The 16328-nt window shown below is 35.4% G+C and overlaps 1 protein-coding gene across 2 annotated transcripts in view; it reads right to left on the minus strand.

Annotated features, from left to right (window-relative positions):
- The window catches only part of ADAMTS19 (ADAM metallopeptidase with thrombospondin type 1 motif 19), a 241310-nt gene that overhangs the window by 82271 nt on the left and 142711 nt on the right, over nucleotides 1-16328 (minus strand). Inside the window, exons 11-13 of one of the 2 annotated variants that reach the window (XM_058737110.1) lie at nucleotides 8262-8363; nucleotides 2297-2427; nucleotides 1263-1435 (exon numbers count right to left, since the gene is read on the minus strand). The exons of the other annotated variant lie outside the window; for it this stretch is intronic. Of the exons in view, the coding sequence (XP_058593093.1) occupies nucleotides 1263-1435; nucleotides 2297-2427; nucleotides 8262-8363 (406 nt within the window). The remainder of the gene's footprint in view (nucleotides 1-1262; nucleotides 1436-2296; nucleotides 2428-8261; nucleotides 8364-16328) is intronic. 2 annotated transcript variants of the gene reach the window in all.

Consider the following 16328-nt stretch of genomic DNA (forward strand, 5'->3'; position numbering starts at 1 on the left):
AAGGACAAGAAACACTGACGGCCAGTTAAGTGACAGAATTCACAACCATATTTCGTAGCTGTAGCTCAAATCCAGAGCTCACTGACCACGGCGTTGAGGGGCAGAGGGAGAGACAAAGAATCCCAAGCAGGCTCCATGCTCAGCGCAGAGCCACACGCGGAGCTCAACCCCATGACCTTGGGATCATGACCTGAGCTGAAATCAAGAGTCGGAGGCTCAACCAACTAAGCCACCCAGGTGCTCCAGAACTATCTTCTTAAGTAATAAGTTTAAAGGACAGTTGCAAAAATAGTACAGAGAGGTCTCATGTACCTTTTCCCCAGTTAACCCCAATGGCTACACTTTCATAACTAGAGTACAATAGCAAACCCAGGAAACTGACATCAGTACATGTATGTGTATACTTCACTGATCCCATGCGTAGATTTTACAACCACCATCACAATCAATATCTGTAAGTATTTTATCAGCACAAACTTCTACTTTATGTTACCCCTAGGTAATAGCACCCATTCCTCTCCCCGCCTTCATCCCTAACTCCTGGCAACCTTTAATCTGTTTTCTATCCCTGCAGTTTTATCATTTCGAGAATGTTACATAGGTGGAATCACAGAATATGTGAAGTTTTGACAATGGCTCTTTTCACTTAGCATAATGCTCTGAAGCCCACCAAGTTGCTTCATATCCATAGTTCCTCTAACCGCTTCAGAGTATCCCATGGTGTGGATGTACCTCAGTGTGTCTGACAATTCAGGGTCTCAGGACTTTTTTGGTTGTTTCCAGGTTTTAGCTATCAAAAATAAAGCTGCTACGAACATTTGTGTATGGGATTTTTTTTTAAGGTTGTAAATTTTTATTTCTCTGGGGAAAATGCCCAGGATGGTGTTTTCTCAGTTGTATGATAACTGTATGCTTAATTATTGAAAAAACCACCAAGCTATTTTTCAGAGTGGCTGTACGATTTACATTCCTATCAGCAACGTAGAAGATCCAATTTCCCCTCATCCTCACCAGCATTTCATATTGCCACTCTTTTAAAATTGAAGTTAATCTAATTGGTATGCAATAATATACACCACATTAAAATAAATACTTGTAGTCAGTGCTTGTGATTGTTATATGTATTAAATAAAGGTTGGAAAAGGAGAGCTCTGAAATACTTAGAATACAATCTGTATACTGTGTGAAATAACCATGAGTAAAGCACCTTGCAAATCCAGAAGTCTGCTTAACTAAGATGGCGGTGACCTGGGTACTCATACCTTCATCCATGACAGCTTGCCACTGAAGACCATGCTTTGGGTATGAAGTTCTAACACTAAAGGCCTGACATTGCCAGTCTCTGAATCCAGGCAAACCTGCAGGACAAGGTGGATTCTCACATATTCTGTATTGTTTTCTGGGACCATTACAATCCCTTGCTTCAGAACCTAGCCTAGAAAAAATAGTACAAATAATCAATTTTATCTTTTTTTTACGTTAACCCTCACTTCAAAAAAATTAAAAGGCATTAAGTTAATAAGGTATAATCCTTTATATTAGATCATCTACTTTTGAAAATGTGGACACGTTAAGTGATCGCTAATAGCGGGAAATCCATATGCTTATTAAAACTTTGCCACTTAACTTGCCATGACTATGATACAGAAGAGTAAAGGGCAGAGGCTGGGGGCAAAATAGAAAGCCTGGGATTCCCTCAAAGGAGTTTGGCTGTAACGTTTTCACATACTTTCTATAAAATTGCTTGTGAAGGCATTCGGCCACTGAGCCCAAACTAACGGTAAAAATATAGAGCTGAAATGATTTTCTTGCATGCTTTCCTGGGATCACTCTAGAAGGATGGGGTTGAGCGAGTGGACCCTGTAAGGTTCCCCATCTGCACACGTGCTCAGTACGTCTTGAGTTTTCAACACTTCACTTCTATTGACGTTGATTTTGTTCTTCTCCCCTCCTTTCCCGAAGTCCTACCATCTTCCCGCCTTCTCACTGTCCCCTTAAATGGTGACTTACTTTTCCTAATGCAGGTCTCCCTGCTCCTTTAAACACAACAGTTTATTTGATTCACTCAAGAAACTACCCCATGTAATGTTTAATTATTTGTTAGTAGAAGGGTTGGTCTTATTTTCTTCTCACAGGGGAGATTTTATATAAAATAAATACTTTGAGGGACTTTGCTGCTTTCCAGCGTGGGGTAGGGTCTGAGGTCTGCCTTCCAACACCGTTTGTCAGGAAAACCTTTGCATTTGAAAATTCAAGAATAAAATGCCCTCCCCCAATGCAGGAACTTTGCGTTTACCCAGGACATTTGCGCTCTCGACTGCTGATCCCAGAACTGCAGGTTCGGCTACAGGGACTCCACATGCTCCACTCTCCGGCCACATGTCCAGGTGCTGAGGTCCTGGTGGTACATTCTCCAGCCTTACACCACTATTCCAAAAGTTATGTCTTAGGTGAACAAATCAGGGCACAACGGAAAATCATTCACTGGCCTACAGAGTCACTGGAATTGTGATTAAATCAGGTCTACTAAAGCCCCCAAACATGTGGATTGAAAAAAAAAACCAAAAAATAAGTTGGCACTTGCTTCTTGTCAATAGCAATACAATGGTCCATTCTCATACAGTCTTGTTGTGAAAACAGCACACAGATATTTGCAACACAGCCCTGAGATTTCAGTCCTTATATCATAAGGGGAGGGGGTAAAGAGGGAACTTGGGGTGGCACAGCCAGGAAAGAAAAACCAACACATTCTAAGAAACAGAACAATTTAAGAGGGACAAACCACAAAAGCATAGAGTCATATATAGGAATGGAAAACAGCACATGAATGTTCTTCCATAACTGGAGTGGAACAGACATTTCAGCAAACTTAGCAACTGAGATGTGAAGACCCAGTGGTTTTCTTCCCCTTGTAATTAAAATTTTTTAAAGTATGATTTAATTTTAGCACTTTCCTTTTTCTGAAAGAGTTCCCATCAAATCTAAGCATTAACATTAACAGCAAGTTTTCTTTTGAAAGTGGTTTACTTGAATGACTTAGGTAATAGGATGCTTGGAAATTCTGTCATTTCTTTCCAATTATTCGGCAGCTTATTTTGTATCTGTTAACTGAGAAAGATAACCATGAAAGAAGAGAAAGGAATGTACTCATTCTCTTGTTTATATTTACATTTTCATTTACTTTAAACAAAGGCAGCAAAAGAGGCAGTTTCTGTGGTCACTAAGGAATGGTTGCTAGGACTTGGAAGATAAATTATAATAATTCCTCCTTATTTCTGAAAAATCAGATATATGATGGTCATAGCAAACATGTTAAAAGTAAAATTACTTGAACAAAATCATGCTGAGAACAGTAAGTTAATATTGGCAAAATTTAGATTAATGACTGTATAATGATGGGGGTTGAGCAAACTGATGCTTTGAACTTAACGGCAACATGATTTTATACGGGATTTTGCAGAAATTGCAGAAACACTCTAATCTTTAAGTTTCCGAATTCAAAATGTGAATAATCATTTACTTAACAGATTTTGCAGGAGTAGAATGAAGCACTACGCATAATGCACAGCCCACACTAAGGACTTAGTAAAGATTAACAATGATTAACAATGATACTGATAAATTGTATATACCATTATATTAACATGTTAGTAAGTTTCAAGAAATCTAACCAAAATTTTATTCATCCTGATCTTATCCATATTTCTTTAAAATTTATTTTGAGAATATGTTTTTAAGTGATGTTTTTAGAAAAGAGAATTCAGAAAACTGTATGACATAATTTTGTGTGAGCCCAGTCAATGCTTTTCTATGCAATAACACAATTAGTTCCCACAGATTTTTTTTCCTGATAATGTCAGTTTTTAAATTCAGCCTCTTTTAGACTCAAGATGTTTAAATTTTTTTTAATGTTTATTTATTTTTGAGAGAGACAGAGACTGAGTGTGAGTGGGGGAGGCACAGAGAGAGAGGCAGACAGAATCAGAAATGGGCTCCAGGCTCTGAGTTGTCAGCACAGAGCCCAATGTGGGGCTGGTACTCAGGAGCTGATAGATCATCACCTGAGCTGAGGTCGAATGCTCAACCAAATGAGCCACCCAGGCGCCAGCCCCACATGGGATTCGAACTCAGGAGCTGGGAGATTATGACCTAAGCTGAAGTCAGACGCTCAACTGACTGAGTCACCCAGGCACCATTAGACTCAAGAATTTTTAAATCTATGCTCAAAAAAAAATCTCAACAAATAATAGTGTATTGATAGGCACATTACACTGAAATTTTGTATGAAGATTGTCATTAAATTGAGATTTGGGGTGAATACAGAGTCTGAAAATTGCAGAAGGGGGAAAAACATCCTTTTAAACAATTTACTGGCTTTAAAGATTTAACAATGTACTGCCCTTTCACACACACACACACACACACACACACACACACAAAATCCAGTGTGAAAAGTGTCAAACTTCAATTGGTCCAATTGTTTTGGCCTACTTGAAGGGTGTGTATTTTCCTATAGGGCATCCCATAGCTCCTTGCTCACTTAGCAGCACACTGGCATTGAAAGGCTGGGCTCAGGTTCACAGCAGACTGAAACTCTGCTGGGAAAGACCAGCATCTGGACTTGTACATCATTTAACCTAGACCACACTGGGCAGATGAAGACAAATGGAAACAGATATGGAAGCTACATTTGCATAACACAAATCGGTGAAATTTGAAGAAAGAATTGCATAATATTTAAAGTTCATCACCTTGCAGAGAACCAACACTCTGGATGAAACTATGGAGAAACTGCCTTTGTGTCTTCTAGGTGATGCTGTTTTTCAACACAGAGGAAAGTGTTGAATGTTTTGTTTAAATCATTATATAATATATTCCATTTGGTTTATACATTAAAATGATCCTAATGATGCTTTTCATATATTTTCTCGCAGCATATTTTACTTTATTTGTATTTTTTTAGCCTCAAAAGAAGATGCTATGCATGGCTTAAAAAGCTCAAAATTTGTCATGTCTACTAATTCAGTCTGATTTATGAAAATGCTAAGGAAATATATAATAAAGGATATTTCTGGCACAGTACATGACCTAAAAAATTGCCTGTAGTTCCATTCTATCAAATTTCTATGTGGACGTATGTCTAGGAAGTTCATGAAAACATCTGATTGGAAGAGGTCTGTGATGATGTCAAAGGGAACATCATTCTCTAATCAAATCTTCTACAGAGACTGAGGAGACCAGAGGGGGAGAGAAGCCAATAAACTCTCTAAATATGCAAATTTGATTGTAAGGATATTACAGTCTTTATATTTTCAACAAAGGATGATGATGGTCATTTCAAGAGGCTCAATTTAAGGAAGTAAATAAATAAAATATATTATGTAGAATTCTTCAAAACAGGTTAAAATTTTACTAAATTTTTATTCAACTTTCCTTTCCCCTCCCCAAGTTCCTAGTAAGTATTGTCAGTGAAAAAACATACATGTCTTGGTTTTTACCAAATCATTTATCAACTCTTTAACATCTGTTCAATGTAAATGTAAACACAGATGATAGTAGTATAAAGAGAAAAGGAGAAGAAAGAAAACAGGCTGTTTTTAATTTGGAAAATGCTGAGTATAAGTAGTAGATAAATCCCCATCTTTCCAATTATTTTGAATCATAAAATTCTGTACGCACCTTCAGACTTAATTATATACTTTTGGATGAACTAGTTATACAGCTAGATTCACATCATGACACTGTACACATTGTAAAAAATTACAACATTTTGTAATGAATTATAGAAAAAAATGCCCAGCTTTGTTTCTTGGTGTGCAATGCACAAAGCTAGCAGGGTTTTGTGTGAGGTTGGATGCATTCAAATATTTTAGCACTTCAGCACTCATCTGCAGAGTGTTGGAAGCTATTTTCATGATGGCTCCTACAAAAGCTGGGACAGATGGCTATTTGAAGAAGCCCACATGGCCTCAGGAACTGAGAAGTTCATTAGTTATTTCAATACGCAAAGCATTGCAGAACCACTAACAGATATTGTTAGCACAATTAGAGGGTAATAAAACATTTTCCTTTGGATGGGCAATTATAAATTTGATTGTTATAACAATACGTTTATTTTAGAGAATTCAAGAATGCAAAGTCTTCTCATAAGTATCAGAAGAAAAAACAATGGTAGAGAAATGTATAGGACATCAGTTTATAAAAATGAAGAGATTTTTATATTGTAAAGCAGAACTAAATGAGATGAATGGTCTGTGTGAAGTTTGAAGAAGTAATGGCTAAATGTTTGGTTATCTCTGTTTATTACTGTTTTTGTGTTTCAGGGATGATAAAAATTATTGCTGGTGCAGAGTTTTATGATGCCAGCAATAAATTATACAGCATAATACCATGAGGCTTGCCCAGTATGCACATATTATTGTACTTTGGTGTATAACTTAAAAAAAAAATAAAACCAACCCAAATTCAGACACTCCATATAAACTCACAGAAAAACCTCTGACACGGTCTGTAAACAACTGGCTGATAATTCACAGAAATTCCCTTTCAAGAAACCATTTCCTTATTGATTATATCTAGTGATAAAACATTGCTAGCTTTAAAAATACTCTGTATTTTAAAAATGTTACATTTTTTTTAAAGATCTCAGAGAAGTAATAAATGATTACATGCTCATGACAAACAAAATCAAAAATGTCTAGGAAAAAGTCGTATTTATCCTCAGCTCCCCTGCTTTCATCCATCAAACCTATTTCCCTTCCAAGAGCTAACTATTAAATACAGTTTGGAGTTTATATTTTCAAACCATTTTCTATGAATTTAGGAATATATACCGTGTGTGTGTGTGTGTGTGTGTGTGTTCAAAACTTTTTTTTTTGGTAAATGTCAAATGGTATCATAAAGTATCAATTTTTCTGACGTTCCTATGTATTAACCAACATGTCTTATAGATCTCTTCAGTCTGTATGTATATATATCTACCTTATTCTTTTAACAGCTACATTGTAACCATTCCTCATCTCATGAATATTTTCATGGTTTCTCACTCCTCACCATTGCAAATTGCATCCTTACATAAGCATTTGCGCGCGCGCCTGTGTGTGTGTGTGTGGTATTTCTATTGTGTCCATTTTTAAAAACAATGTGCTTTTAAACTAGCACTCTATATTACTTCATTTCTTTCACTAAGTATTTCACTCCCAGTAAACTTTATGTTGTTGTTTCTTTTTAAATGTAATAAAAATGTATGTTCTGCAGAGGCAAGGTTTCAGATCTCACATCTAATTCCCTTCACAGAATAAAAATTAGAAAATAATGTGAGTTACTGAACTGTTATCTTTTGATTAACTACAATTATACATTTAGATGAGAGCTATCTCCTTCAGATCCTTTCACAGAAAGTATTTTTCCATAGCAATAATTTTGATATGGAAGTCACAAGAAATTTAACTTTTCAACACCAATTATCTTGATATGTAAATGTGTACTAATAAATTCCTATAACTTCAAGAAGCGCATTAAACAACTCAGACAGCCAAGTATTTACTAATCTTTAAAATATCAATTAGAGGGGCGCCTGGGTGGCTCAGTCCGTCAAACATTTGACTTTGGCTCAGGTCATGATCTCACAGTTCATGAGCTCAAGCCTTGCATCAGGCTCTGTGCTGATAGTTCAGAGCCCGAAGCCTGCTTCAAATGCTGTGTCTCTCTCTGTCTCTGCCCCTTCCCCACTCACACTCTGTCTCTGTCTCTCTCTCTCAAAAATAAACATTAAAAACTAAACTAAACTAAACTAAACCAAAAATAAAATAACATGTCGATTAGAATATTTTACTTATGATGCTTGAAATGACAAGGAAAAATTATCCTCAGTCGCTCTTCTGGGACAATGTTTTATACCTGAAAGGACTCATCAGCTCTGCAAGTTCTCCTATTTATGTTATTTATGCTATTGTTTGTGGTCATTTTACCTGTGTTTAATTTAATAAATTCATTGTTTGGCAAAACTAATACATACATCCTTCAACATTGTTGTAATCAAACACAATACAAAATAATTGCATTTATATTAACAAAATGACCAAGATGCGAAACACATAAAAGTAAACAGTGAAAATTAATGAAATGCTGAAAGCTTTATAGATACTGAAAGTATTTCACTAGTGTTGAGATGGATAAATATGCAACGAGCAGAAGGAGATGTGAGTTTCTTGAGTTTCATTCACTATTCTTACTAACTACAGATGGGTCACGTGACTTACCTTACCAGCGTCACAGTCCGTTCCATCCATGGGTGGATCGAGCTTGGTTCTGCATTCTTTCTCACCCTCTACCTTGCACCACAACCCTGTGCAAATAAGATGCTGAAAACAAGGCCACAATAACTCATAAGGAGGAGGCATCACATTTTTGATGTGAAGTCAATAAATTTTGGAAAAAAGTGACTTTTACAGAACAAGAAATTGTTGGAAGAAAAACAGGCTCTAGGTACTTTGCATTTACAATTATAGTTGAATAGCATAGGCTTATTTATAGTGATGAGAATGTTGATACATAAGAACAGAAAATCTGTTTAGTATGTTTCAATGTCTTTACATGTCTTTAAAACACACGTGATTATGGAGTGCCTGGGTGGCTCAGTCCGGTAAGTGTCCGACTTTGGCTCAGGTCGTGATCTCGTGATTCACGGGTTGGACCCCTGCATCAGGCTCTGTGCCGGCAGCTCAGAGCCTGGAGCCTGCTTCGCCGATTCTGTCTCCCTCTCTCTCTGCCCTTCCCCTGCTCGTACTGTGTGTCTCTCTCTCTCAAAAATAAATAAAACATTAAAAATTAAAAAAAAAAAACCGCATGTGATTATGCAAGACTAAGTAGCCACAACAGAACAGCGTGAGCAAAAAACCATTATTTATACTATTCTAGAAACCGGGCTGGAAGAATAAAAGTGAAGCGTTTGTGGCATGAACTTAGGGCCTGCTGTCTTAAAGCCTGTCCTCACTTATGCTCCGTTTTATGCTTAAAAATTACAGGATTATTTAATCCCATAGCCTTAGCTCTTGACACATTGCAGACTCTGAATGGGTATGTTTTTGTTATCAGTCATTTTTACGTCATTCTGAATGAGTTCTAGATCTCCAGGCTACAATGAACTTTTTCTGGGGAAAAGTTAGAGGGAATAACAAATACTGGGATAAGGCAGCAGAGACACGGCAACCGTGAAAGGACAGAACTTTGCGGAAATGCAGGAGGCAAGACCGTCAGAAACCTACGCTATAGCTCTAGCCACTGCCAGCACGGAGACATAGTGAAGCACACGACACATCCACATTTTAACTGTGATTAATGTAGAGTGAAGATGGCTGTGTTACTGACTCCCTGTCCAGATACACGGAGAAGAAAGTGGAAGAGAACAGATCAATAGAGACAAGTAACGGCAACGTGAACGGTGCAGTCACGTTAAGTGTGAGAAGACCAGTGTACTGGGAAAAGGCATGTAATGGACGGGAGTAGCGAACAAGGATTTTAAAGAGGGACGGACCAGATCTGGATTGCCAGGAAGGGCTAGGGACTCTGTATTTGGAGGGAAAAAGAGGCCACTCAGCAGTGGTCCAGCAGGTTGATAAAACAAAAAGGCTATTTTAGGAGGCTTATGCTGATGGTGTATGCAAAACAGGCTGAAAATCACTGCAAAGTAGAAATTAACTAATGACCTGAGTCTATTAAATACTTTGGAAAAGGTATATTTAAATGAACATTTTAAACAGGTCAGTTACAATTCCAATACTGAATTTGTCACAAGGCCTGAAATATTATTTTCCTATTCTTCCTTTCTTTAAAAATATAGATTTCTGAAGTGTTTGTAAGCTCTTAAAAATTATAGTGTCTGGCAAGACTGGGATAGATTTTATTCACTTTATTTTATCTGCTGGGATAGTTTTTCTGCTTCAAAATATTTTATCCAAATAGATCTTACTATATTTAGGAGATGATTCAGCTTAACGTAAGTGCTTTATTTACACATATCATTTACTAAAAATTCATCCAGGGATTTATTTTAAAGAATGCCAATGTCTAAATCAAATTGCTTCTTTGCAGTATTTTAGACTCTTTAAAATAAACAGGTTGTTTATCATGTACTTTTGTGCACACATTTATATCTCAATGAATGGCTCTATAACCTGGGAATTACAGTTCCTAAATGTAATTTTTCCCCTTACTACTTTTCTGTGAAGGATGTCTTATAATCATGGGATCAAATGCTGAATTTTCCAACAAAGAAAAACTGCTTCATGTGTATTCAATAAATTTTGCTTTATGTGTATTGTAGCAAGAGTTATTTTTGTTTGTTAGTTAACAAAGGCATATTGAACAAAAAAGCAAATCTTCTATACTGTAATTTTATAATCATACTTGCTTGTTGAACACTGTTGGTGGTCTAAATTCTGACCTTCACCCATTATCTGCTATTCAAAACAGCAGGTACTCTAATTGATTCCCACTTGAGTCAGTGGGAACATAAAAGCAAACTTGGCAGCTGTTCAAGATAAGCACAGTCATGAAGAATAAATCTCTCATAGAGGAGATCTCTTTACTCTTTATGTTCTGCCGGTCCAGGGATCTTTTGGTAAGTAAATTACAGCCTCATTCTTGAAAATGACTCAGATTCTGGGTTTCAAACTGAACCGTCAAAAGTAACACAGGAAAATGTGTGTGATAGGAGAGCTATGTTATATCAAGCCTTTTCTTCAGATAAAAAGGGGCAAGAACCAAACACTCCATGTGTTAGGCTAGAGTCAAATATTTTTTTGCAATTTAATTGCTGAAACCACTTCATGTATCAATTAAGAAAAGAACTTTAAAACTTCAAACGCTTTGCACAGGAATCCAGATGCACACCTCAGCTTTTCCTAGAAAACAAATAAATAACAATACTCTTTTTAAAAATTCTTCCATAATGGGAAAAGACCACTAAAAGCATATAATAGGAATTTGGATGTTTATCTCAAGTAGGCTTTTAAAATGTTTACATGAAAATATTATATGTTTTAAATGAAATTATTTAAGTGGAAGATTAATTGCCCATGTATAAAAAATTACAAATTTTATCTTCGATAACCTATATTCATATCTTTCTTTATAGCAAATAGTTCCATTAAGATATTCTGAAATTTATGTTAAAATAAAAAAATCTTAAGTGCATGCATACGGAAGTAACAATTAAATCTTGTACATGTAACTTCAGGTTCTTCCACTAATTATCTTCCAAAATACAATTTCATTATTTGATAGCAAATGTAATTCAGTATGGGATAATACTTTTAAAAATATTATTTTCCACCACAGAACACTGTAGTAGTTTTAAGGGTAGAAGAGAAGAAAGGGGGATGAGGTACTTAAAAGAACAGAAAACAAAGACTCAAAAGGAATAATAATAAGTTGAAATCTAGTTCTTTGTAAATACTAATAAAATTGGAAATTAAGCAAGAAAAAAGAAAGCAAAAAAATCCACTATTAGGAATAAGATGAAAGTGTAACTACAGATAATGTCAAGTTTAATTTTTTAATTGGTTTTTAACATTTGTTTATTTTTGAGAGACAGAAAGAGAGCATGAACTGGGGAGGGGTAGAGAGAGAAGGAAACACAGAACCTGAAGCAAGCTCCAGTGTGAGCTGTCAGCACAGAGTCTGATGTGGGGCTTGAACCCACGAACAGTGAGATCATAACCTGAGCCAAAGTCAAATGCTTAACCAACTGAACCACCCAGACACCCTGATAATGTCAAGTTTAAACAGAAATAAAAAGACATGAATTACTTTATGCCCATAAACTTGACAACTTTCATGAAATGAAAAGATATTTTAAAACACTTATTAAAAACTTACTAAAATGGACCCAAGAAGAAACAGAGAAGCTGAACTATTCTGTAATCATAAAATAGTTAAAACTGATTGTTACATATCTTCCCACAAAGTATACATCTGGTCCAAAAACTAACAATCTTTCAAAAAACGTAGATTCTCAATTTACATAAGCTCTCAGAGAACAGAAAAAGAAGGAACACTCTTAAACACACGTTACGATATCCAAACTAGACAGGGATTTCAAAAGAAAACAAAAATATTAATCTACTTTATTTATTAATCTAGATTTAAATGTTAAACCAGTTTTAACAGACTGAATCCAGCAATTCGTTAAAAAAAATGCAATGCCATGACCAAGGTGCGTTTTTTCTCAGAACACAAGTTACTGTAATATTAAACATTTGATGAATGTAATCAAGTATATCAATAACTTTAATATCTATGAATTTTGTGTCTGTGGGTACAAAGCAAATAATACAATTCAATATCCATTCATTGAAAAAAATCTTAGCAAAGTAGCCATTGAAGGAAATGTCTTCACAATTACTGGACACCTATGAAACTCTACATTAAACATCATAAAAAATTTAAATGTTGAAAGGTTTCTTTTAAAATGAGGAAAATGGCAAAGATAGCATCTTGGCATCAACATAAGGAAGTGAGTACATGATGTATTCAAAGTGGCAAGAGGGTAAAAATAACTGTCAATGTAAACTCCTGAACTCAGCTAAAATTTTATTCAAGACTGAAGGTTAAATAAAGACTTTTTCAAGGAAACAAAAACTGAGTATTTACCACCAACAGATCTTCTCAAAAGGACCTTCTAAATGATGTATTTCAAGAAGGAATATGATCTCATAGGAAAGGACTGAAAAACAATGGTGAGCAAAGAGACTGATAAAAATGAGGATAAGTCTAAATAAATGTTGACTATGGAAAGCAACAATAACTGGATTTTAGCCAACGTTATACAACTTCCTCACAGTGGGAAACATACTAGAAATCAACTTATTTACATCTCAAAAACTATCCTTTCACAGAGAAGATTTGGCCACTAGTAGTTGAATAAGCTTGATGTTTTCTCTTTTACCTCCCCTACTCCACATACTTCAAGATTGTTAGTGGCAGAGTTGAGTAATAGACACGGAGAAAAATGTAGTCCATGCCCAGTCGCTCAGTCAACAATCGAAGCAGCAATCTGCAAAGGACTCCTCAACAGAACATATCAGAAAGTGTTAAAGACAGTTAAGGAGTAAAAAAAAAAAAAATTAGAGAAAGGATAACTGTCAGTACGTAGTTAATGAAGCCCCAAAGAAAAGAGTGCAAAGTAAAAAGGAACTATTTGAAGTATTTGAAAGAAAAATGATCCCAAAGTTCCTAGTATGAAAGAGAGACATAGGATAAAAAGATTCTCCTTCTGTAAAGTTCCCCAAAGACCAACCTTCCTGTAGATCACAACCATAAATTGTGGACAGAATACAAAAAACAATTTCATGGTAGTTCTGGAGAATAAACAAAGGTAGGTGAACCATTTAGGGGAGCTGAAGGGATTGGTATAAGTTGCATTTACCATCTTTGCAGCTTTGATCTGACAGTAGGCTGTGGTCATGGTCTGACACTAAAAGGCTAAAGCAACCATGAAAAGCATGCTGTCTTTTTAGATTTGTAAAGACAAAAGCTGCGGGGGTAGAAGCTGCCAAAAACTGAAAGGACAATCTCAAAAGGAAGAAAGAGAAGCCTGTCTTCAGCTGACACTTGACACACACATACACAGACCACACTCCATATAGCCCAGATACGGAAAAAGTGAACTGACTGAAGATATGAGCTGTTTGTTATCCACAGGAGGTAAGACAAAATTTCCAGTTTCAATCTAATACTTAATTCTCTGGGCGGGGGGCTGGGAGGGCATGGTGGGTGAGTGGGGAGAAGAGACACTCTTTAGAGGAATATAACAGAATTCAGAGTACCTACAACAGAGGTCAGCAAACTTTTTCTGTAAAGTGCCAAAGAGTATATATTTTAGGCTTATGGACCATATGGTCTCCGTTGCAACTATTCAACACTGTCACTGTACCTGAAGGTGGCCAAAGAGAAGATATGAACAAATAGGGATGACTGTGTTCTAGTAAACCTTTATTTACAAAAATAGGCAGCCAGTCACCAGGCTACAGTTTATAAATTAATGTATTAATATATAATGTCTTAATATATTCATATTGCAGAACAAAACACGTCCACACAAATAATCATTCACAATAATCAGAATAGCCTTACTCATAATAGCTAACATTCCAGATGTTCACTAAGAGAGGAGGTAATAAAGACAATAGATTATCTACCAGTGGAATACTATTTACCATGAGAGAAAAACTAATTACTGACATACATAAAAATGCACAAAGAATGTACAACTATTGAATGCAGAGAAAATTTTGGTTTTTCTAACAGAAAGTGGTAAAGGAGTAGAGTACAAATATAATATAAATATGAAATACTAACATAAAACAGGCTGACAGAATAAAAAATCCCCATAAAATGAATTTAAATAAATGTAAAAATGTTAAATTAGCTGACAAAAATACAAAAAAAAGCTATTACATTTGTTTAAACAGAAAAATATAAAACCTAGCTACTGCTTTTTTCTAGTGAACATATCTCTCTATATCCATATCCAGAGTTATAGTTATATCTGGAAAGGTTGAAGATATAGGTTTGGAACATATTAGCCAGGAGTGAAGTTTTTATGTCAGACAAAATAGATTTTAAAGTACAAGTCATAAAAAAAATGGATAAGATAAATCAAACAGATGAAAAACTGTGTGTATATACCTAGTAATATAATTCAACATTGGTTTGTGAGCATAATTTGTTCTGGAAACATGCTTGTAATCCAAAGCACGTGTATATCAAAGTGAATTTCAAGAACCATTGGCTCAGTTATGATCATGTGACTTTCTATATCACATCATACTTGTATTGCAAGACTTCGCTCATTTATCAAGTTAAAATTCATTAGAAATGTTTGCTCATCTTGCAGAACACTCAAAGAACAAGTTACTCACGACCCTAGGTTTTACTATATATATATATATATATATGTCAGTTGTAATAAAACAAGTGACAGAATTAAAGGTAGAAATAAATAAATCAACAGTTAGAGTTGGGTATTTTAGTGCATGACCATCAGCGACTGACAGAGCTATCAAACCAAAATAAGCAAACAAGTAGATATTCTGAATGCTATTAATACGCTTCATCTTAGACCTCCCGACAAATAATAAACTTTAAAGAACACATATTCAAGTACACATGGAACAATTAGTAAAATTTACCCTGTATTTCATTAAACAGGAAACTTCAGTACATTTTAAAGAACTGACATCATATACACTATTTCACCTTCTTGCAGTGTGATAAAAATAGGTATAAATAATAAATGTTATCTTTTGGGGCGCCTGGGTGGCTCAGTCGGTTAAGCGTCCGACTTCGGCTCAGGTCACGATCTCGCGGTCCGTGAGTTCGAGCCCCGCGTCGGGCTCTGTGCTGACCGCTCAGAGCCTGGAGCCTGTTTCAAATTCTGTGTCTCCCTCTCTCTCTGCCCCTCCCCTGTTCATGCTCTGTCTCTCTCTGTCTCAAAAATAAATAAACGTTAAAAAAAAAATAAAAAAAAAAAATAAATGTTATCTTTTAAAAATTCTCTGCATGAATAGGAAAAACAAACCCAAAGTGTTTCTGGTGCTAAAGAAATGTTTAAGCTAAAAGGAAATGAATGTACCATATAAGGATTTAGTTCTTTAAACTAAATTTTCAAATTAATTCTTTAAATTAGTTAATTCTTTAAATTAAAGTAGGGAAAAAAGTGTATAAGATGGAAAAACAAGGAAACTAATAAAAAATAAAAACACAAGATTAATGAGAAAATTTGATGGATTCGTCCACCTCAAAATTAAAAGACAAAGGGCAGTGTGTAAAACCTTAACACACAAATAACACACTATTAATAAGTAAGCAGTAATTCTCACCTAGATTATAGAAAGAAATCCTGCAATTCGGCAAGAAAAACAGAACACTAGAAAATGGGTGAAAATGTAGATAGGCAATTTACAAAGATAGGGGCTTAAAAAATAAAAGCCCGTGTCAATTAAAAAGAGGAAAAAATGAGTTCTATGAAAAGAAATTAAACAGCTGGATTATGCAGTCTAATCAGCTGCCATGAAACTCATGTGCTCACAGCCTATGTAGGGCTGAAGCCCGAAGGGGAAGATGAAACTTAGATTAGAATGGAAAACATTTAGAATCAATTCTGGGTAATTTTAAAATTATAATTTTATTGATCTCATAGGAAGGAAGGATTTAAAATTTACAACTTCATCAATGTTGACAATATCATTTATCAATAATGCTACCTTAGTTGCCACAACGATTATTAGCCATCAAGGGCAATTTCATGCCATGTCTTTTTCAGT

Source organism: Neofelis nebulosa, chromosome 1 (assembly GCF_028018385.1).
Source record: "Neofelis nebulosa isolate mNeoNeb1 chromosome 1, mNeoNeb1.pri, whole genome shotgun sequence".
NCBI classification, from domain to species: Eukaryota; Metazoa; Chordata; class Mammalia; order Carnivora; family Felidae; genus Neofelis; species Neofelis nebulosa.